The sequence below is a fragment of the Molothrus ater genome, chromosome 2, assembly GCF_012460135.2.
Source record: "Molothrus ater isolate BHLD 08-10-18 breed brown headed cowbird chromosome 2, BPBGC_Mater_1.1, whole genome shotgun sequence".
Lineage (NCBI taxonomy): Eukaryota > Metazoa > Chordata > Aves > Passeriformes > Icteridae > Molothrus > Molothrus ater.
In genome coordinates, this window is record NC_050479.2 from 31,436,666 (window position 1) to 31,460,124 (window position 23,459).

At 35.8% G+C, this 23,459-nt stretch overlaps 1 protein-coding gene across 1 annotated transcript in view; it reads left to right on the forward strand.

Annotated features, from left to right (window-relative positions):
- The window catches only part of REV1 (REV1 DNA directed polymerase), a 55,570-nt gene that overhangs the window by 25,025 nt on the left and 7,086 nt on the right, over positions 1-23,459 (forward strand). Inside the window, 13 exon segments of the mRNA XM_036390465.2 lie at positions 33-745; positions 2,543-2,650; positions 4,167-4,283; positions 8,937-9,066; positions 10,021-10,149; positions 10,809-10,963; positions 11,878-11,997; positions 13,431-13,651; positions 14,612-14,784; positions 17,465-17,567; positions 19,123-19,279; positions 19,664-19,866; positions 21,660-21,893. Of these exon segments, the coding sequence (XP_036246358.1) occupies positions 33-745; positions 2,543-2,650; positions 4,167-4,283; positions 8,937-9,066; positions 10,021-10,149; positions 10,809-10,963; positions 11,878-11,997; positions 13,431-13,651; positions 14,612-14,784; positions 17,465-17,567; positions 19,123-19,279; positions 19,664-19,866; positions 21,660-21,893 (2,563 nt within the window).

The window sequence follows — 23,459 nt, forward strand, 5'->3', positions numbered from 1 at the left end:
TATATGGTATTTAATTATTATATCTGTTTCAGAAATCATATTAAAAAGTTTGAAATGGAAAATGAAATCACACCCAATGGAATAAACAGCTGGAATGAGGAAGAGGAAGAAGAAAGTGACGATTTTGGATTTACAGAGCTGGAGGAGATTCTTCCCATACGGAAACAAAACGGGCTTCAGTCTCATAAAGACAGCACTGCCCTTTTCAATGGACACACACACACTTCTACCAGTGCCTTAAAGACACAGGATTGCTTGGTGCCCTCCGGCAACGGCGTTGCAGGCAGGTTGTCTCCAGGCCCTGTGCAGGAGGACCGGAAGACTGACAAAGGCATGGTTGACTTTAGAGACTGCACAATGCAGCAGTTGCAGCAAAGCAACAAAAATACAGACTTTTCATGGAGTCCACACAGGACTATGAGTAACTCATCCTCATCTTCATTTTTGCACAGTAATGCTAAAATAAATGGTGCTCACCACTCAACTGTTCAGGGGCCTTCAAGCACAAAAAGCACTTCTGGACCTGCTCCTAGCAAGGCAGCTTCCTTACCTGTGTCCAAACCTTCAGATTGTAGTTTTATTTCTGATTTTTATTCACGTTCAAGACTGCATCATATATCAACATGGAAGTGTGAATTGACAGAGTTTGTCAACAGCCTGCAGAGAAAAAACAGCGGTGTCTTTCCAGGAAGGGAAAAAATTAAAAAATGGAAAACAGGCAGGTCTGCACTTAAAACTGACACAGGTAGATACTTGTTTAAGAAGGTTTATGTTAAGAAGATGCCTTATATCTTCGTACATTAAATGTTCAAATAAGACTACATAGTTTAGTATTGAGTATTCATATTATAGTCAGACAATCTGGAAAAACTTGATGACTTTGGTGCAGTGAACACTAATGGATGCAAGTGCTTTTGGCTTTGTTGGGTTTTTTAAACTTAAAATGTTACTTAATGTGATACTCTGGTCTATATTCAATTCTTCCTTGTAGAAATAGTATTTCTGATTTTACCAAGATATATGGATTCATAAGGGAGAAAAATACTATGTATATCTAATACACAAATTTGTAGTTGCTTTGTGAAAATCTGCAGGGGGGAAAAAAAGAGAAGAAAAAATCCTTACTGTTCAGCGTGAGCATTTAAAAGATGAGTAACATTTGGACGTGAGTTAAAATCTAAATTTTTTTTTGTTAGTTAGAGTTTTATATAGCTCTGTGTCTGTTAAAGTGGGTAGTAGTGTCATAAGAGACTTTTAAACCTGGCGTGAAGAGAAGTATTTAATGTCATTGCATCAAGGGCCAAAGTGAAAAAATATAGAATTCATTAGAGTCAAAATGTTACAGATCAAATATTTTGCATCTTTAGAATCTCTTGTTTACACTCTTCTTAAATTAAAAGGTTAGCTCTGTACCTTTAAAGAGATTCTGAGTCCTGTGCTGTAAAATTATTCACTTGTAATCATATGAAAATATGCTTGAAATAGAACAAATTGCCTCATCAAAAAATTGTTAGATAATAAATTTACTGATTCTGTCTTCGTGTTAGGACACCCCACTTACCAAACATGTTAGCTTATGAACTACTTAATGTGTATTTTTTTAATCAAAATGTGGTATAAGCTAATATATTTATATTTTTGCTTTGATTTGGCCTAGAGTATTCAAATAGTTAATGCCTGTGATTCAGTTGACAAGTAGCAGCTCCTTAACTTGATCACTTGATTTGTAAATATACCCATTATAAGACAGTCCTTACTTTTCAAATGAGTTCAAAATGTAAATTATTAAAATCAAGAGGATATTTTTCTGATTATTCAGTTAATTAACTCAGATGTTAAGTGGAACAGTTCACTTGATGTATTGAAGTGTTTTTTCACTGTTACACTTTATGCATTGTTCAAGTTAATTTTTTTTGTTAGATATTGCCACCTTTGGTAGGTCAGCAACACAGACATGCAGACCTGAACTTGTAGAAAGCATTTCCAGTGTTTTAGGCATGTATGATTTTCAGTGAGGAGTTACCTGCTCATCTTCGCTGAATGTTTGCATGCGTCCAAGTACAGCAGTGACAAAATCCACTTGCATGGGACTTTCAAAACTAATTGTGGTGTGTTTCATGAAGAATAATGGTAGCTCATAGTGCAGCTAAACTTACATTTTTATCTTTTGAAGCAGTCTTCTGATTGATGAACAAAAAGGAGTACAATTCTCTTCTGATTCGGTGTTAACGTAGCAAAGTAAGATCCAGTGCCAACAACATGCATTAATCTCCTTGGATTCGGGAACCTTATTAGGGTAAAAGGTGTTAATTATAAGAAAATAAAAAACAGAAACTCTTTAAGGTAATTTATTGTTTAGGCTGTTTGTCTACTGCTTATGTTTACCTTTCTCGGAGTAAATACCTTCTTGGTGAGAGGAAACAAAAATATTTATGGTTTAGAGGTGGTAAAAACTTGATAATAGACCTTGATGACTACTGTGAGTAGTACTGAAGTGTGTAAATTAGGGTTCAAGTTTTCTGTTGGTGTATCTTCATACTAGGTAATGTGTCTGTTGCGAGCTCAGCCAAGCCACAGAGCTGTATAATGCACGTGGATATGGATTGCTTCTTTGTGTCTGTGGCTATCCGAAATAGACCAGATCTCAAAGGTCAGTATTTTAAGTCTGTGTGTTACAGTTTACTCAGTTAAGCCTTTAAAAAATCAAACTTGCACAATTATAAAATTAATTTGGTGTATTAATCTTCTTTCTTGCATCTTCAGTAGTTAGGCCATGCAACTTTCATATTCCTGTTTATTTTCTCACAATCCAAAAGCAAGTGGAAGAGAGAACTGGAATTCTCCTTGCTATCTCCTTTCAGTATCTAAAGTAAGAAGAGGGAAGTTAAATCTGTAGTAACTATTCTCTGCGACATTGTACATAAACTTACTCAGATTTTAATCTACCATATTAGAAATTGGAAATCAAATTTCAGTTATACTAAAAAGTGGGGTATGGGCACTGTCTATTAAAAGAAAAAGAGATAAATTAAAGAAAATAGGATAGCCTAATATTCTTCCTGAAGTAGTTTAAGCAGCTTTGTTTAACTAGAAAAGTGGAAAGGTCAAGATTGAGAATTACTTGTCTCTACCTGATGCATATTTTTCAAGAGAAGTTTGCTTCTCCTTTCCTTTCTTCTCTAAGCTATTACACATGAGATATTATAAGACCTGGAGGATTCAGGAACAATTCAGTTGGCATTTAGAAGTCTGAGTTGTGTGATCATCCTTAAGACACAGGGGAGTTAGTGGAGCACCTTAGCAAACTTTGGTGGGTTTGTTTTCTACAAGTGTACTATTCAAAGTGGAGATTCTAGTTCTGTGCAAACACTGAACTTCAGGGGTGCACAAGTTGGAGGACTTGTTGCAGTGGAGACCATCTCACATTCCCAGCTATCACAGACCCTGGGAAAAAAGTAAGATGCATATGTGGTTCCATTGCTCTCTTCTGTCCAAAGGCAGGAGCAGCTGTATCAAAGATTCTTCTGCTATGTTTGGTTCTTTAAAACTTGATATCCTGCCAAGTTTCAAATTCCATTACTGGAACATAAAGAATCCAGGACTTTTCTGCAAATACTTTCTCTGTTCCACAGAAGTTTGCTGGACTTTTCAGTGCATAAATTAGCTTGCTTTGGAAACACCATGGAGGTGTTGATATTGCAGAAAAGTCAAAAGTTTACTAAAACTTTTGTTTTGCACAGTTAAACTAAGTGGAACTAAGTGTTTTGGCATGTGTATATTTTTCTGATTTACTTAAGCTAATAAACATGTTGAAGTATTTAAAATCAGTCCAGTGTTTGCTGTATCTTAAACTAATGAATCATTAGGTTATTGGTGACATTTCACAGCTTCCATTTATATTTGTTATTAAAGACAAACTAGTATTAGCTGTATTTTCACTTGGAAAAACTTTTCTTCTTTACATGTGACTGCAATTAACACAGATTCATTGTCACAATTCCAAGGCCATTTCATAGCTATTCCTTCTGCCTTGAGAGCACCTAAGCTTGAGAGAAATTACAGAAAGTAAATTTAAAATCCTTATGATCTTATCCTAATTGTGCTTTTATTAAAATGTAAGCTATTATAGGTATTGACCTATAAGTATATGCATTTTTTCTCCACAGGAAAGCCAGTAGCTGTTACTAGTAACAGAGGTACAGGGAAGGCACTGCTGCGCCCTGGTGCAAACCCCCAGCTTGAACAGCAATATTACCAGAAAAAGCTATTGAATGGCAAAGCAGGTACAGATAAGTCTGTCTGTATGTATGTTTTTAATTGTTGTTATGGAAGACTTTTTCTTTAAAATTATTCAGAAAGTGTACCATGGATAAATTTATTCTTTCGTGTGGGAGATTTCAGAAAAGAAATACCTTTGGACAACACAGTGCTCTGTGGCCTCAGTAATAGCAGGACACTGTGGCTTCTTGTTAGTTAGCTTTGCTCAATATGGGTAAATTATTTTAGAGTAATTTTAGATTTTACTCACTTTCTTGAGGTTGAGTGTAAGATAGAATGTTAGTAGTTATTTAAAATGAAAAATAAATACAGGTTGTCCAGGATCACTTGTTTCTCAGAAAGTCAAGTATAGAGAAGAAGGTGTAACATAAATTTTAAAAGTCTACTACTGAGGGTTTTTTTTCTGTAAAAGTAGCAACAACAGCACATGTCCAGTGAGAAACTGATTGTTTGAAGTTGGCTTTTGAGTTGCATATGTAGAATATCTGTGTACAATGAGCTAATTTGGGTGGTCCATAGAGCATTTTAGGTCTCTGGAAAGTCTGTGTAATTTTCATGAATTCTGTTTGTTCAATATTTTGTTTTTTGAAAACCAGGTTGTCTGTTGTAGTTTGAGAATTCCATACTTGCCTGCAGTAATTTAGAAATGTTACTTTCTGTGTCCTCAAGTAGTAGTGTACTAATATAAACCAAAGTTCTATTAATAGGTTTTATTATACTGCCTGAAATTTATTTAGTATGAGAAAGTATATTGCTAAACATTGGCAACTTAAGTGTCCAGTACCAGTCTTATTTAATCATTTAGAAGCGTAGTTCTTGCCACACAGTTGGTAAAAAGTGCATATACAAGGGGTAGCTGCTATTTAAGTTTGGTTTAGACTTGGAAGTTGAGTTTCTCCTTTGCCTTTTTGTATATGCAGTTTTTACCAAATTTGTGGTACTAAGTACTGTTGTTATAAAGTTTACACCTCAGTGTTTTATTTTGATGAGACAAGATGGGGCAAGAGACAGGTTGTTCTTCCATGGTTGTTAATGAAACGTTAGTTTGATTAACGACCATGTTACTTTGGAAATTAGCAGGTTGTTGGGGGTTTTTGAAGACATTTATACAACCAAGGTATTACTGGAACTGATACCATTTCATTTGTCTTTTTTGCTGTAGTTTAAGAATACTTCAGAACTGAGGTAGAATATATGTTTGTGGAACCCACAAGCTTTTAAGGACTTTTCCGTATGCTCCAGACAGCGATAGCTGTGGTCTTTATGGAGTTGGATTTTCTGTAGTAGAGCTTGTGTATGAAGTATTTATTGGTAGTTCAGTTTATACAGTGACTTGTTAACTTTTATTAGGGCCTTGAACTGGATAAGGATGTGACTATACAACTGAGTGGTTTGGAGAATTAGATGGTTGAATTACAGTTTAGCTGATACCTAGCATGTTCTTTTGATTCACAAATTCAGTAGTATCTCTTCTGCTGTATTGATTGCTTAAGTGTACAGCAGCTTTCAACCTCATTGTATAACAGGCTCAGTTTCTTACTGTGGCAGCTTTTTTCTGGCTATCACACTTTCATTTCTTTAACTTCAGCATCCAGTCTCAACTGGCTTGCATGCAGGCAGGCAGCTAGCTCTTTCTTTCTTGACACTTAGGCTGATTGTGCAGCCTGTTGTTTTGGTGAAAGGATTTTTTCCGAACACTCTTTTTATAGTCTCTGTTTCATTAGCTGCAGTTCATAATATTTTTGAGTCTCTGTTTATTTTATCTCCATGTGCAATCATTTTACCAGTTAAAAAAACCCCAAACCTGTTGTTTCTGCTTGCTTTTTTCTCAGGGTTTGTCTTCTTTCGGGGTAAAGAAATTATAGTTAGTTATGGTCTTAGATGTAAAGGTGGAATTGCTGATTAGGCTTCTCAGGCATCAAGGTATCTTAGAAAGTGACACACTTCACAGCATGTGTTTAATTGTGCCGTGCCACAGGGAAGTACAGTGCAGTAGGCACAAGCATTACATGCAGAAATGCTTTTACAAAAATGTCAAAAATACAGAATAGTAAATTAGGCTGTTAAAACAGACACAATGGGGACATGTTATATAAATGGAGAGGTAGTTGGGAGGAGTTTAGAACATGAACATATTTTTACATCCATGCTTCAACATGGAACCTACTTCAATTTTTGGTGCTTCATACTTTCCAGGCTGTTCTCTGATATTGCCTTCTCCAGATCTTGCTTATTTGAAAAAGGTTCCAAATTACAAACCAACCAAAACTACAGAAACAGAGCACCTCACCCCCTCAAAAAAAAAACCCAACAAAATTATAACCAAAAAAAACCCCCAAACACAAACCCCAAACGCTTGTGAATCACTTTTGACCAAATACTGAATTCTGCTGCTTCATTTACTTCTTTTTTTTTTATTACTTCTTTAGTGGTACTGATTCCTGACTTTGATCTGCATTGCTAGACAAAATCTAGTGTCAACAGAATCTTCAGTCTTTTATGAAATACTTTCTTTTTCTTGTATTAATTCATCTAAAAATGCATAACTTTAAAATTTAAAAACTTGATACCATTCTCACCCTAAATCCCCAAATTGGAGATAGGCTTTCTAGATAGTAGAAATTGCTTCTCTACATACATGCCATCTTTAACATTCATGTTCTAAAAATAAAAGATTAACATATGTTAATCAGGATTCATAATTTGGGGTCTCTTCCATGGCCAGGATGCCCAAGATGTGAATGTTTTCTAGACTTCCTTTCCCTCAACCCTAGAATCTCCCTTTTCATTCTAAAGAGCAGCAGATTTTAACCATCATATTAGTCACAGATTTATTCTCAGCGATTTCTTTTTCACAGACTTGGGTCCTGGCCTCTGATTTCTCCATCCGTTGCTCCACATTCACCATGTGCCTGTCTAGTTTCCCAGCTTTTGAGGAGAGGTTCTCTACCTTGCCTTCCATTGAGGACAATGTGTTCTGCATTGCCCTGAATTTCACATGAAGTGACTCCATCAGCTCATGGGGGGATCTGCTCTGCTGCGATGTGGAAAAAGTCGACGAATCCAGTGAAGATAGACAAGATGACAGCATCATCTCAGGCCAGGGCACAGGAAGGCATGGACTAAAGAAGTTGTTCTTGTCATTCTTATCTTTATTTGGGGCATAATTTTGCTCTAATTTTCAATTGCAGACATCTTAGGTAACTTACTGAGCTCATCACAAACTAAAATGTTTAAGAAATTTAAAAGTGCACAAATTTAGCAGAAATTCTGAATAAAAGCAGTTTTCCACATGAGTTAGGCTCTACCCCTGGTATCTCCACTCACTCATTACACCACTTTCTCTGGTTTGATAGCTACTCATATGTGCACATAGCACCAGGTTTCCTTTCAGTTGGATTGTTGGTGTGCAAGTTGTTAGTACTGTGGAATATAATTAGGCATTGTGGCACTCTATATTCATTGTGGGACTATAATAAAATCCCATTTATTATATTACAAAGGTGTGTTTGGTATTAAATGGACTACAGTAATGAAAAAGAGCTGCGTAGTGGATTTCATTTTAAATAAATAGAAGCATTTTATCTATATGACACCTTGTTGTTTTGAATCTGATGGGAGTTTGGGCAGGCATAGTAGTTTTTGCATCTAGTGATTTTTTTCAAGCTGTTTCATATTTAGAGTATAGCACATATTTCAAGGTTTGCATACTACGAAAACCCAAATAGAACTAGAAATCTTTTACTTGTTTCCATTATTCAGTGGCATGGAATTCTGTCTAGTACCTACTACCCAGTGGGCCTGGAGGATCCTTTAAAATTTATGTAAGAATATGTAGTAAAGTTTTATAGAATGAGGGAAGGTCTGTCTCATTTTAAGTCTGAGGTTGCAGTACTTGTAATTGTATCATTTTGATCCAAGATAGATTTGTGGTGATATTTGAAAGAAATTGACACATCCTAATAAGAGAATAATTAATAAGTAAAAGCAGAAGTTATTTCAGTTAATATCCCCATAAGAGTGTTAAAGAAAATAGAAGTTTCTAGCTAGTGTTTTTTATTTCAACTAATTATCATTCTGGTTGTCACTTCTTAAAAATCACTTTCTGGTATCTAGACTATTAGAAAAATAGTTTCAAGTATGATATGAAGTGGATTTATATTCTGTATGAAATTTCAGTGTTTTGATATCAGGGGTGCATTTTGTAAAAAGGGACATTGCTAAGTGTCTTCTTGTTTAGTTGAGCAGTTGTTAAATAATTTTTAGTGTCTTGTATTTGTTGGCAGGATGTGGTTCTAACATTTAGCCAAGTGTATTTGATCGTTTTTATGGTCAGTAAAGCTAAGATCATTCTTACTTTACAGTATGGTATATGTAGTCACCAATGAGATGCTGTCTAGTAATTTTGGGGGAAACACCATTTTTCTATTAATATTGTTCTCACTGGTATATACAGACCTATCCAGAGAGACAATACTGGGGAAGGGGTCTGGATTTTTTTCTGGACCACAATACAAATCAATATTATTAAGAACGTATTTGTCAAAAGATAACAGCACAGAAACTGTATAAAATAAAATCCATAATTTTTATTTTATTGGCATTCATTCTGTTGAACTCTTAGGAAGAATAACGTGGACAATTTTTTTTTTAAGCAGAAATTAGAGTACCTGATCAGTTGGACTCATCAGTCTGGGAGCGTACGGATTCCACACATGTGAACGGAGCTGACTCCGAGCTCACTGTCCTGTCCATGGCTGAAATAGCTTCTTGTAGTTATGAAGCCAGGTAGGTAAAAGTTACCCAGTAGTCTGCTTGAAAATCACATACAGATAGGCATAAGATGTCCAAAAATTGGGGTTATTAGTGTCTTTAAATTTATCTAGAGAAAAAGTTTCTGTTCAAAAGTTGGAATTATATAGGTTGTTAATATTTAACAGAAACTCTTCCCTTTGGATGCTGCTGCTTGGTAGGTGCTGCTCAGTAGCTCTCAACCCAACCTACATGTAAGGTGAAATAAAGCCTGTGAAGAAAAACCTTGTGCCTTTCACTGTGATGCTCTTGAATTCATGTTATCATCATGTCTTTGTATCAAAGTTGCAGTATTTTGTAGAATTTATGATACATTCTGAAGGTTTTATTTCAAACCAAAAGTGTGACTATTAAAACCATTTTTGGAAAGACTTGCTGACCATCTCCTATGACCTAACTTACAAAGTTTTAGAATATGAAACAGCTTTTATAAATATAAGCACAGTGTCCAAAATGCAGGGGGTTTTCTCCGCTGGAAATAATACTCCAGAAATTATTTCTTGGTTGGAAGCTTTCTTAGGCTTGCTGGGATAGACAGGCTTCTATTTGTATCTCAGACTTTGTTAGCAGGAGCCTAATTATGTAGGCTTGCACCTTGAAATATAAGAACTCTCTGCCTTAGTCACTGTCCTATATGTGTGGTTTTAATTGGAAGCAGAAGATAGCAAGTGTGCTTTCTGGAATTTTTGTCTTTAGCAGTTTCTTAAAGGCAAATTTCTCATGCTCCATGGCTTAATAACAATACACAGCTAATTCAAATAGTCTAGTTGCAGTTATTTTTTTAACCTATTAAATTTCTACCTGTTGACTGAGTTCTTATTCCCATTTTTGTGGGGAAAGACAAATAATTAAATTGAAAGTATTCCCAGTTAATTTGTGGAAAAGTTTGCACTGTGTTTACTTGGGATTTATTTTATTATTTAATTTTAGGCAAGTTGGCATAAAGAATGGAATGTTTTTTGGCCAAGCAAAAAAGTTGTGTCCGAATCTTCAAGCAGTTTCATATGATTTTGATGCATACAAAGAAGTTGCACGGACAGTATATGAAATACTAGCAAGGTAATGTTTGCATGATCTTCATGGTAAGGTTATCAAGCATATTTTGTTTGCCACTACTGAATGCTATTATTAATTTTGTATTTTCATCTCCCCCTCTTCAGCTTCAGTGAAGCTATTCCTGTTTGAGGTCTTTCTTTGTAGTATTTTTGTTACTTTGAGCACCATGCTTCTGAGCATTCTTTTATCCTGAAGCCACATGCTATAAACAATCAACATCTGACTTCCAAATGAGTCACTGTTAATTTTTTTTACTGATTCACATAGTGAGAAGCAGATCCCTACTTAGAAGGGAGATCCTTGCAAGAGATGTTTTTTGAGTAATTGAAGAATGGATTATTAGAGTAACATCCATTAGAAACTGCTTTCTGGTTTAAAATGCACTTGAAATAAAACTGGAAATTTGTTATTGTCAATGAAAAGCAAATATTCCACTCCCTCTTCAGCTGTTCCTTTAAAATCAGGATGCATGTTGAAATTAATCTTACATTAGTAATATTACTGTAATTTGCTGTTTTGGCATTTTTAATATCTAAGTGATGTGTGATACAAAATAGGCAGGGAAATGCCACCACAAAAGGAAGACTTTATTTGCTACATATTTGTTTTAACAGATGGTGAGCTGTTGCTGGTGTTTCACCTGCTTTACTTTGTGTTGATAGCTATACCCATAACATCGAAGCAGTCAGTTGTGATGAAGCACTAGTAGATATCACTGAAATCCTCACAGAGACCAGACTGACTCCTGATGAATTTGCAAACGCTATCCGCACTGAAATCAAAGACCAAACTAAATGCACAGCTTCTGTTGGGATGGGTAAGTAACTTCATTTCTGTCTACAAGCAGTGACTGCTTTTGTTAATGTATCAAAGCTGTGTAAGTTTGCTGAAACTGCTAAGTGTTTGTGGAATATGTTGCCATTTACATTAAATTAGTGTGAATAAAAATGCAAGAAAATTTTCATAACTGCAAAGTTGTAAGCAAAAATGTATAAAATTTCCATAACAGAGATCACAGGATATTCTGATTTGGAAGGGACCAACAGGGATCATCAAATCCAACTCTTAAGTCAACAGCCCATCCAGCTGTCACTTCTTCTTTATCTGAACACTATGCTAAAATTCCACTCTTGCATTCATTTTTATGAAGTGCTTCCAGTAAAATGGTTCCAGTAAATAGAAGAAGGACACGGATTGTGTTCCTTAATGGAGATAGCAGCAAGAGTTTACAGGGTGACATGATCTTGCATAGTTCCTAGAAGATATTGAGGGCAAAGATTTGTGATTTGTAGTAGGTATTGTATATTAAATCACACATCCGAAAATACTTCCTTGATTTGTTTCTTCTTGGCTTGTTCCTTTCTCCTTTCGTTTTTGTTCCTTATTAATACTAGAGTTGAGTGTCTGTACATACTTGTATTGAGTGTATATAAGTGTGTGAAATCCACTTGTGAGACAAGCTGAAATTGATGACTCCAAGGAGAATTCTTCCCTTATTAACTTAGCAATTGCAGTTAGCACTACAGTTTCCATGCTGTTACAGTAAGTAAGTGCTGGCTGGTAATTGGAACGTAGACACTGCAAATATATATGCACAGATTTCATTAAATTCTTGGTAAAAGTTAAAGAATTTGACCGTACTTTCTGCATGTTTTTCCTTGAATGTTGAACTGTGGCATTCTACTTCAGAAGAAGTTACCACAGACATGCTTTAATTTGTTGTTTTTACAGGTTCCAATATTCTGCTGGCCAGAATGGCAACTCGAAAAGCAAAACCAGATGGACAGTATCACTTAAAACCTGAAGAAGTGGATGATTTTATCAGAGGGCAACTTGTTACCAGTCTTCCAGGTACTCCTGTCTTCCAGAGGGCATTTTACCTCCTGATATTAAACCAGTTTCAGCTACAAATTTGCTTTCTAGATCAAACAGGATTAGCTGCTATTCCGTGTTTATGATCCAAAATGTGATAGACAGTAAAGGCCTATGGCATCCACCTGTATGAAAACAGGTTTTATTATATTTTTTTATTGTTCCAGGAGAATACTTTAAAGGTTTGTAATATAAAGCATTTCCTGGCATATAACTGTATATTGTTACTTAGTAGACACAGATAGTGTACTGTGATACAGGCATGGTGCAAGAAGTGCTGAGTAAGCCCTCATTTATGCTTTCAGTGATCAGCTGACTTCAGCCTGCATGTATAAACATATATTTAGTGTTAGATATAAAAAATAGTATCTTTGTCTGTTGAAGATTAAAAAAGGAGGGAGGGGCAGTAAAAACAGGCAGCCATAGACACTGAAATATGAGAGTGGTAGAAATAGCATCCATAGACAGGTGCAGGTTTGCCAGAAATTCTCATTATGTAAACCCTTAGTGGTCAAACACTATTTACAGCACAGCTGTGCTGTAATTTCTCTTTGGCATAACTTACAGGAGATATTTTTCCTCCACAATATTACTCATATAGAACTGTACTTTGACTTGAACGTTTTAAAGTTTTCAGAATTCACTTGCATGTTCATAGTAAAAGCATTTTAGTGTTTGTGTTAGTAATACCCCCTCGACAGAGAAACAGATTATCAAGAATAGAATCTGATTACCTAAGATTTCCAATTTTTGCTGACTTTGGTAGTGTGAACTCATAGGATTAATATTTTCTGGAGGTAACAGGCCACCTCTCCAAAACCCAGAAATATACTTCAGTTTATCACACTTACATATGTGCTGTTGCCATAGATACCTACAATTTCCAGTGCTTGGTAATTCAAAGCACAAGTGAATATAGGTATGCTATCACTTCTACCTGAAATACTATTTTTTCTACCTAGGAAGCAGTGCAACAATGGTGATAATATTTGTTGTGTTTCATTTAGATTAGATCACATGTGCATGAGGGGAAAACATATTACTCGTCAGACACTTGTTTTAGACTGGGTTGTTGGGGGGATTCAGAACGATATAATCTGTAACAGGCAATTTCCAAGCAGGATTCATTCATATTTTACCCAAAAATAAACAAACATGCTGTAGTGTGACATCTTAAATGAAATATGTGAAACAGATTAAAGATACACTGGTGGTGACAGCAAAAGTTTCCATTCAAACCGTGTTTTATGTTTCTTTTATTTATTTTAGAATAAATAATTTATTTTATATATATTTATTTGTTAATTTGATATGACTTAATATAGGTTTAAAAATAAAGAAAAATTATGTAATCAGAACCTAACTGGCTTTGCATTGTATAAGGTTAACAGAACTAATTGCTTTGTTGTCAGGAGTTGGCAGGACAATGGAATCTAAGCTGGCTTCTTTGGGAATTAAAACCTGTGGAGATCTACAGTGTGCTTCAATGTCAAAACTACAAAAAGAATTTGGTCCAAAAACAGGACAAATGCTCTACAGATTTTGTCGTGGTTTGGATGACCGACCTGTTCGTACAGAAAAAGAAAGAAAATCTGTTTCAGCAGAAATCAACTATGGAATAAGGTTTACACAGGTAAATTAAATTTGCTTCTTTTTTGCAGTGACTTCTTTCAGCTGTAGAACAATCTTCTCATATTCTGATTATTTTCACTTACACTTTGATCTGTTAGAGCACCATCTTAGCCACAAAATAGAAATGAGGAAAATGAAGAAGTAGGAGACCAAACGATAAAATGGGAGGAGAGACTGCAAAAGTATTGGACTGAAAAGAAGCTTGCACAAAATTAGCTGGCTATTCTGCATTCATTATACAAGTCTGGTACAGAAAAAGAGAACTGCAGTAGGTTTATCAGCACCTAGCATTCTCTTTCATTTAAATGCTGATTATTCAAAGATGCCAGTGCCTGAAACTATCACCAGCTGCTCCTGTGCAAAATTTCTATTGGATTTTTTTGCAATTACTTTTTGTCTGCGGGGGGAGTGTTATTAACAAAATTGTATTTAAAAGTAACTCAGCACTTGAGTGTTTATAGAAATGATAGGGAAAAAAAGGAGTTTGAGAGAAGTTTGACAGTGTTGTGTAGTCCAGACCTTTGCTCAAAGCAGGGGAAGCTAATAAATCAGATCAGTTGCTCAGCACTTTATCCAGTCTGGCATCAGAAATCTCCAAGAATGAAGTCTGCAAACTTCCCTGAGCAACATGTTCCACTGCTTGACTTTCCTCATGGTGAAAAAGATTTTAAATCCTGTGCTCTTCGTGTTCTAGGTTTGTGCTTAGACTTGCAATTCTGTGTTGGGGTTTCTACATACATTTTTAAAAGACTTCTTTCAACATTAGGACAGGAATCTACCATTTTGCCTAAATTAAGTGACCTACAGTGAAAACAAACCACTTGAAGTTAAATGAGACAATTGCTTGTGAGTCAGCTTGCTCTTTTCAGTTTGAACAATCTGGATTTTATTAACCCTTAAAGATTTACTTTCAATATTTGAAAAGTAGTAATTATCTAAACAGGTTGTTTTTCCCCTTCAGCCTAAGGAAGCAGAAGCTTTCCTTCTGAGCCTCTCAGAAGAAATCCAGCGTAGACTTGAAGCTGCTGGTATGAAGGGTAAACGATTGACCCTTAAAATTATGGTCAGAAAGGCTGGAGCACCAGTAGAGCCTGCAAAGTATGGAGGTCATGGAATCTGTGATAATATTGCCAGGTAAGTACTAGGCATGAGCACACTTCTGCAGGATCTAAAATTTATAGGAAGACAAGACAGAAATTTCCAAGTGCCTGGTACTTCTTTGTCTATGTATAAAACTTGTACCAAAATAAGTAGAGTATTATTATCAAAACTCTTCTGTGTTTGGGTTGTACATTTGATTTGTACATTTGTGGTGGTTATTCGTAATACATATATGCTTATGTATTGTTGGTGTACCTTTCTCCAGCTTGCTCAGTATTGGAGATGAGGGTTCTCTTAGAGTATTTGAAGAAGACATATTTATGTCCTGCACTGACACACATGTAGCAGCATTGATTTCTTTCAGTAACCAGCCTCCTGTTACTTTGTTACTCCAATTCTTTGTTCCTTATTGATAAACTGGATGATGTTGACTAAATATTTTTTAATCTGAATAATATTTATGTACTTGCATGCTAAAAACACAGGGATATAATCTTCAGGCATATATTCTTCAGGCATACACTTCTTTATCAAAGCAGTTGTTCTTCAGTACAGGATGATCCTGGCTTTTGAAAGACTAGAGGTCTTTCTACTTTTCCTTCCATCTCAGGTGGTTGTAACAGACTAATCCCTCCTGAACTGGAGGGTTATTTGGTGGGTGTTGCTGGTAACAGAAGAGGTGGTGGAGTTCACAGATCACAGAATATGCTGAGTTGGAAGGGACCTGCAGGGATCATCAATTCCAGGTGCTGGCCTTGCATAGCACCACCCACATGCCCAGGAGTTCTTTCAGTGGGTTAGAGTTCAGTAGTAGACTTGCATGCATAGAGCCTGTCATGCTTGTGATCTTGTTACACAGAATTCAGCTGTAATAAAAGCTGAAACAACAAAATTCATCTTTAACTGTAAGAAGCTCATCACTTTCTAGAATTGGTATATATACCAAGAAAATCCCTCAGTCTATGCTTTTGTCTTCTGGCTATCCTGAATTCTTTGACCTGAAGATTTATTCTTAACAGCCTAAGAACATATTTTAGTATTGAGTGTGCATTGAGATAGAGCCATATTCCTCCCATATTTTAACTCTTGCCAGAGTGCTTTTTCGTGAACATATCAGTGCTTTGGGCCTCTTTTCTGTGATCAGGCATACTAATGTACACATGCCCTGAAATTTCCCTAATTCATGAAGTCTTCAGTAAGGTCGGGGGGCACCCAAGAATGGAAAATTGTTCACACGTTGCTGAAGCAGTTCAGATGCCAGGATTTTGTTTGGTGGTGTGGCTTCTGGCTTTCCAGTGACCTTGTCAACCCCAGTCAATCCAAGTTATGCTGTAGATGGTGTATTTCTGTCTTTGTTAGAGCATTTCTGTTCAGGCCAGTAAAAAGCTTCTTAGCAGTGGAAGGGTAAACTCCAAAAGTTGAATCCAAGCAAATGGATTAGAATCTCAGTGTGGTGTTCCCCCAAGTGACCAGTTTCTCTCTTTGGTTTAAGATTTTCTCTGTAGCTATAGCTCACAAGTCATTTCTTGCTCCTTTACCTCACAGCTGAATGGCTTGCTATGCTTTCTCATCCTACAGGTCAAGATCCCCTAGGATGATAACCATAGTACTGCAAAGGATTCAGACTTGCAGACACACTTAAAATCAAACTCAGCTTTTGAGATTAAATGGTATTTTTACTGCATCTCTGAAACCCAGTCATGATCATTCAGCACAGACCTTTTTAAAATATTTTTCTGAAATGTTGTGTACCTTTAGTGACATTGATCTCCTTTTTCTTAAGAATACTAACATGTAAAGCTTAAGGAGATCTTCATATTGTTCACAGTCTGAGCACTTGGCTGTTCATGGTGGTTTCTGACAGATTCAAAAGCAGAGTAACACCATCCAAGTGTTTAGTAAGTTGTCAGGATGGCACCCTGTCAAAACACCAAATTTCATTTTCATTTTCATTTCACCCACTCTTATCAGAGCTAAAACGGTGTCAGTTTTTTCAGCAAGAAGACTTTACATCAATCACATGCATCTGATGAACCACTTGGAATTTTGTCAAAGGTTAGGCCATTGGAGAATCCAGAGCTATCCAAGCACTGCTGCTGCCCTGCCATACTCTCAAGTGGTAATCTGTAAAACTCACAGCCAGATTGTTTTGTGAGTCTTGTTGCAAAAAAATTGCCCATAGTTTAAGATAATTTGGAATGTTTTTTAAGCTTAATTGCCATTAATTTGAATTCCTTGTTGCATATAATCCACATGCCTACATCTGCTTCCCCTCTGAGTTCCTTTTGAAACTCTTGCTGTAGACAATTGACAACTGAAATAATATTGAGCAAACTCTCTGTGAACCAAGCTTGAGTGGCTTGAGTGAAAGGCAAAAATGCAGGAGTGTGTTTTTGTGCAAACTGTAATCTTCTTGTGAACCTTTTTGTCTGGCTTCAATAGGTTACACGTGTGTGTGTGTGTATATATATATATATATGTGTGCACTGAGAATGTTCAGTTAATAAGTATTCTGCTTTTCTTTTTCTGTAGATCCTGCTTCAACTACCTTTAAAAAGAAACCACTGAACAAATAAAAAGTGTTCAGTTTCTATATGCCAAGAAATTATAATCTGTCTCTCTTTCAGGTCTTCTCTGGAACAAATATAGAATTTTTGTCTTCAGGATTTGTGAAATAATTTCCTTTTTAACCACACTTGTTTATTCTTTTTAGGACTGTGACTCTAGACCATGCAACAGACAGTGCAAAAGTAATTGGGAAGGAAACTCTGAACATGTTTCACACAATGAAACTGAACATATCCGATATGCGAGGGGTGAGTGAGTTAATGGGAAAACTGAAATTCATTCTCTTTATCAACCTATTTTTGTCTTTTGTGGATTTTCAGTTCCCCATGGTAGATGATAACCAAACTGATTCAAAAGTGTAGGTAATACAAAGCTTATGCATATTAGTGCATGCAATTGTATTATGTTTCATAACCTTTGAAAAGCATGGTTACAAATGTAATAAATGTAAAAAAAATATTTTTTTGTGGTATAAATTAATGCACAACTTAAAACATCCTGAGATGATGAAGTAAGACTGTATCTTCTACAGTTCTATCAGCATGTGTAAGTTTTATTTTGTCTTAGAATTTTCTGTAAACTTTTGCCATACATTAATTGTTTAACTAATATAAACTAATATATAACTGTTTGTAATGCCAATCATAGATAGAGATAAAAGGAGCTTTTGTTCTAGACTGCAAGTCTTAGAGCAAGAAAAGTTACCAGCCCATGTTTTTGGCCTTTGTTTGAAGGTGGTTTTCTGGCTCTTTTGATTCGTGGCTCATTTTAGAACTCCTGCTCATCTCAGTGGTTTTGTCATAGCAGTGTGACCCCACGATGCTGCTATTTTGACATCAGCCATTTGCTACAATAGAACACAGAGGATTTCTAAAACAAATCTGCATTAATTCATCATGTGGATATAGAAGTAGGCTTTTGATTCACAATGTTGCCTTGCAAAGTCAGCTCCCTGGCTTGGAGTTGAGGAAATATTTAATTTAAATGTCATATCCCATTACTGCAACTAAGGAAATGTTTATAAACAAAATCTTTACTATGTAATTATAGAAGCAAACCTGGTGGAAATACATACAGTAGCTCCTTCATGCTTTTTGAGTTCCATATACAACTTTTTCTAAGTGTCAGGTTTTCTTCTTTAAAATTATGGAGGATTGACAATAAACTCATACACTGCACCAGTGCATTCTTATTAGTCATGTTTTGAACCACTACTGATTTGGTATTTGAAAGTTAAATGAAAATCTAGGATGTCTTGAAAAATTAGGAACACCCCATCTAAAAAATACTACTTCTACCAAAGTACTTTCATCCATTGAGACTTTGCAAAAACAGTGTTTACACTGGTTTTTTTTAGAATTTTTCTCATTTGTAGACTGAAGTGATGCATTTAGTATAGATTGTCCTTGCAGAAAAGCATTGCTGTGTAGCCAGATTTAATACTAACCACATTCTTATCAGTATTTCTGTATTTGTTAATGTCTAAGAAATTTCATAAAAAACACATTGCTTCATGATCCTGTTGACAGCACTTTTTTATATCAGAGAAGTTAGATGGTAGTAGCTTTGTAATTTCTTAGTTGTTGGATTATGGTGGGTAATCCTGGGATTTGTTTGGGATGTTTTTAGTGGCTGTTTATATGTATTTCAATATATTTTTATTTGTCCTCCCCCCGCCCCCCATCCACAACAGGCAGTAAATTCCAAAGAGAGGAATTTTATTATGATATAATTACATATTTTAAAATTAATTTTCTTTATTTCAAACTTCATTAAATGAATGCATTTATGTTTTGGATTTAGGTTGGAATTCAGGTACAGCAGCTAGTTCCCATCAGTAAAACAACTTCAGCTCTCTCAACAGTACAATCTGGACATTTACCTGGTGGATCACATTCAGTTATTGATCTTTTCCATGTTCAGAAAGCAAAAAAGCACTCAGAAGAAGAACCTAAGGAAGGTCAGTAAGCTTTGTACTTGGCATGTGTGATAGTGATCAGTTCTGAAGGACCCTCACATAGATCACGTTTTGGAATACTTATTCAGTATTATACCAGTGTGAATTATGCAACATAAAATTTCTGAGAGTGGGGTTTGCTGCTGCAAATGAAAATGCTACTAATAAAATTTTGTATAGGCTTAGTCCAATTAGGGGTTTTTTTTTTGTTAAGTTTTTTAGTTAATAGTAATAGAGGATACTTTGAAATAAAAAGTGTTATGATGGTGCTATATATTGTGTAAACTCTTCAAATAATGCTAGAAAATACCTTTTACTGTGTCTTGAATCTTCAGAGTATTTTTAACTATTAGATGATCACTCTGTATTTTGTTTCCATATGTACAGTATTTGTGGCTGCTATGGACCTTGAAATATCTTCTAATTCAAGAACTTGCACTTTCCTTCCATCTCGTGGTACCAATGTCACACCTGGTCTCAATTCTAATGCCAACAACACTGAGTCTGCTGTCAAGTGGAATGGTGTGCATTCTCCTATCAGTGTAAAATCCAGGCTCAATTTGAGTATTGAGGTTCCATCTGCTTCCCAGGTAAACCTGAGAATATGAAACATCTGCAGGATAGTGTAATAACTCAGGATTGTCTGTCTTATTTGGACAGACCTAAAAGGAGCTCTTTTTAAATAAAAAGAGTTCTAGTAAAGTATAGTGCACAGTAAGTAACTCTTATTGATGCAAAACTATTTTGCCTTAATAAATAATCATGAAGTTAGGATGCATACTTAACATTTGTGCAGGATACCACTATATAAATGAGAGGAGAACAATCTTTATTTAAGTAGAATATTTCTGTGGGATTTGGGGATTTTTTTGGGGTGTGTTTTAACAGAGGGACAGCCTTCATTATTTCTGCCCCACATGCTGTTCAACTAGACTCTGTTAGAAGGGTCTGCTATGAAAGAGCTGCACAGACTTCTGCAAGTATTTTAGATATAAGCAGACTTACTTGCTCTTCTGTAAAAATCTGTCATTTAAATGTCTGTCATTTAAATCTGTAAAAGCATTTCTGTAGTTTTTTAGCAGCTTTCTCAAATATTTACCCATTTTAAGAAGCAAATTATGCTTTTGGCAGGAAATGTGTTCCTATAATGCAATATCCAAGCCAGCTCAGGATCTAAAAGTAACTTGACTGAACAAATGAGAAGCTCTGTACATTCAAATGCTGCCATAGGAGGAATATGTATAGGCAAGTGAAAAATGCACCTAGCTGTTCAGCAAAGTTCCTACTTTGGTGGCCTTACTGGCACAATATCTTTATTTCTGCTTTTAACCATATTATAATATGGAATGTAATAAAAAATTCAGGGCTGGGAAGGAGTGGTAAGAGTTAGTGCCACACTGCTGTTTGTATACTGTACTAGAAGAGTAACAGCAATCCTGGGGATTTTACACCCAGGATTCCCAGGAAGTTATTATAGAGTTACATATGCAGCAAATTTGGAATGAGTGAATACAAACAGAGCATGGAAGAGTAACTGAAGTGATTAACAATACAGACAGCTTTCATTAAAACCTCTCAGTTACCAAGCCATGTAGATTTTCATAGATATTTGTGGTTCTTCTCTGTAAATCCATAATTTCCCAATTTTCTTCTTAAAGGTGAAAGATAAACTGTTCTAACACAGCTATGAAGTCTTACTCAGCAGAACTTAGAGGCAAACATTTGCATTTCTCTACATAGTTTTATTCAAGTTTTATTTGGGAGAATAGTGTTGGTGTAAATCTGCTTGTCAGCTGTATTCATTCAGTCACTTGTGCAGCTGCCATTGTACACAGCAGCTCCTGGACACTGAGGGGCTGGCTCAGTTGTTTCAAGTGAATAACTGATAGCAAGTAAAAGCTTATTTCATCATCCAGCTCTGGCAAGTCTGACAGTATGCAAGCATACATAATACCAGTAAAGTAAATCAGTGACATGCACCCTAGAACTGTATAAAGAAATAAATTAATTGCTTACTGTTGTGCTGGTCACCAGTTTAGTATTCATATCAACCTGTTGCCTGTATAATTTGAACTCAGAATTCAGACTACTTTGTCATTAGGTAGCTGTAGAGGAAACCCTCCCTATGGTTTTTGGTAAGAAGACTGATCCTTGTGAAAAGATAAAACTGAGCATTCCTATTTACTGAGCTGCTTAGTCTGAAATGATGTTTTACTGCTGCAGAGTGTAACTCTCAGGTCCTAAGGATGTTTGCATACACAGGGTAATATGTAGCAGGTTTTGTAAAATTCAGGAACTGTATAACTGAACTGTATAACTTCTGACTAAAATAGCTCTGTTACCTATTCCTTAGAAAAATCTAATAGCTTTTATGTCCTTGTAGCTAGATAAGTCTGTGCTAGAAGCTCTGCCACCTGATCTGCGAGAGCAAGTAGAGCAAATATGCACCATTCAGCAAGGAGAGAGTTATGGAGAGAGCAAAAAAGAGCCAATAAATGGATGCAACACTGCACTTCTGTCACAACCAGTTGGAACTGTGCTTTTACAAATACCAGAGCTCCAAGAACCAAATACCAATATGGGAATCAATGTAATAGCCTTGCCAGCTTTCTCACAGGTAGGATGTTTGCGTGGCATCAATAAACAATTACTTTGCATTTATAGGAAGTTAGAAGCTCTTTCTTGAGACAGCATTAACTGGAACCTGTGACTTCCCACAATCAATCCTTCATGGTCCTTTAATGTCTTTTAAAAGTCTGGTTTTAAATGTTACATCATGTGCCAGAAACATTGTATGGTAATATTTATTGAAGATTATAGTCATCAGTCTGCCTATGTTTTTGCTGTTGTTTAATGTCAAGCCCCCCCCATATATCATCTGCTTTGCAATGCAGTCTGTACATAGCTTTTATTCTATATTGCAGCTGAGTTACACTGAACCATAAGTTTTGAAGCAGTCCTGAAATCTGCTTAGCTAAGTCACAGGAGGCTCTGTTTAAGTGTGTGTTCTGATGGGGTAAAGCCAGCCTCTGCTAGCTTCTTCTGCAGATGTGTTTGTTTGTGTGCCATTCCTGAGAGAAGGGCAGTCATGGCTAAAGGTTGTGCATTTCTCCATAGTTTTTAAATACATAGCATGTCCAGGATGAGAAAAGAACGAAGATGTTTGTCAGAATAGGAACCTGAAAGGACAGCAGGAAACAGTAAGGATGCTTCTAATGTTAGTCTGCTCTTCAGTCCAAGAAGCTGCTGAAAAAATGTAGTTGAAAAATTAAAAAAAAAAAAATTAAAAATCAAAGATTGGGTTACCCAGAGAGACACTATCTTGCATTGCACCATTTAAAATGGAGCAGTGCTTTTATTTTTCTGTTTCATTGCACCTTTGCTGTTCTCACATGAAGTAATACCACTTAATCACATTTATAGAGATTTGTTGCTGTTTCTAATGCATAATGTTGCTTAGCTGACATAAAAAAAAGAGAAAATAATGTAGAAATTCCACTAAACCGTTAATGCATAATTGCTATTTTAAAAAATGTGTAGTCTATTATTTTACTAAAATTTCCTCACCTTGATTCAAGTTCATTAGTTCAGAAACAGTTGTGTCAGTTTTTATTCCTGAACTGCAAAGTTTGGTTCCCCCTATGGATTAGTGTGCAAATAATATCTGAGTTCTCTCTGCCCCAGCTGTTTTAAATTTTGTAGTTACATCTGTCCATAAGCAAGATGTGTGTTAAATTAGGCTGTGCCATGAAGTGCACCCCTCCACACTTGCCTTGCCACTCAGTACTGTTTTGCAGAGGAAATGGTAACTGCATATGGCTTTCTAGAAAAATTCCCTTTAGTTTGTTTATGCTTTATCTGTCTAATAATTAGGTAGTTGAAAATTGATTGTTATTTTTTAAAACAGCATTTCTTTTTGAAGTTTTCTTAAAAGGACTTAGTTTGAACTAGATTTTGCACTGTTTTTTCTGTCTCTATCTACTTATGTATTTTGTGACCCAGTTACTTGATCCAAAAATGCAACTTAGTAGAGCAGCCTTTTTGTTTGAAAATGTAGTTCAAGAAGAATTGAGTACTTCCTATTTATTTGTCAAGGATATCCATACTATCTATTTGAGTGACTTAGACTCATACTCAATTTTTTTTTCTGAAAGCCATTCAGCTTTCTTTATTGGCAGAAAGA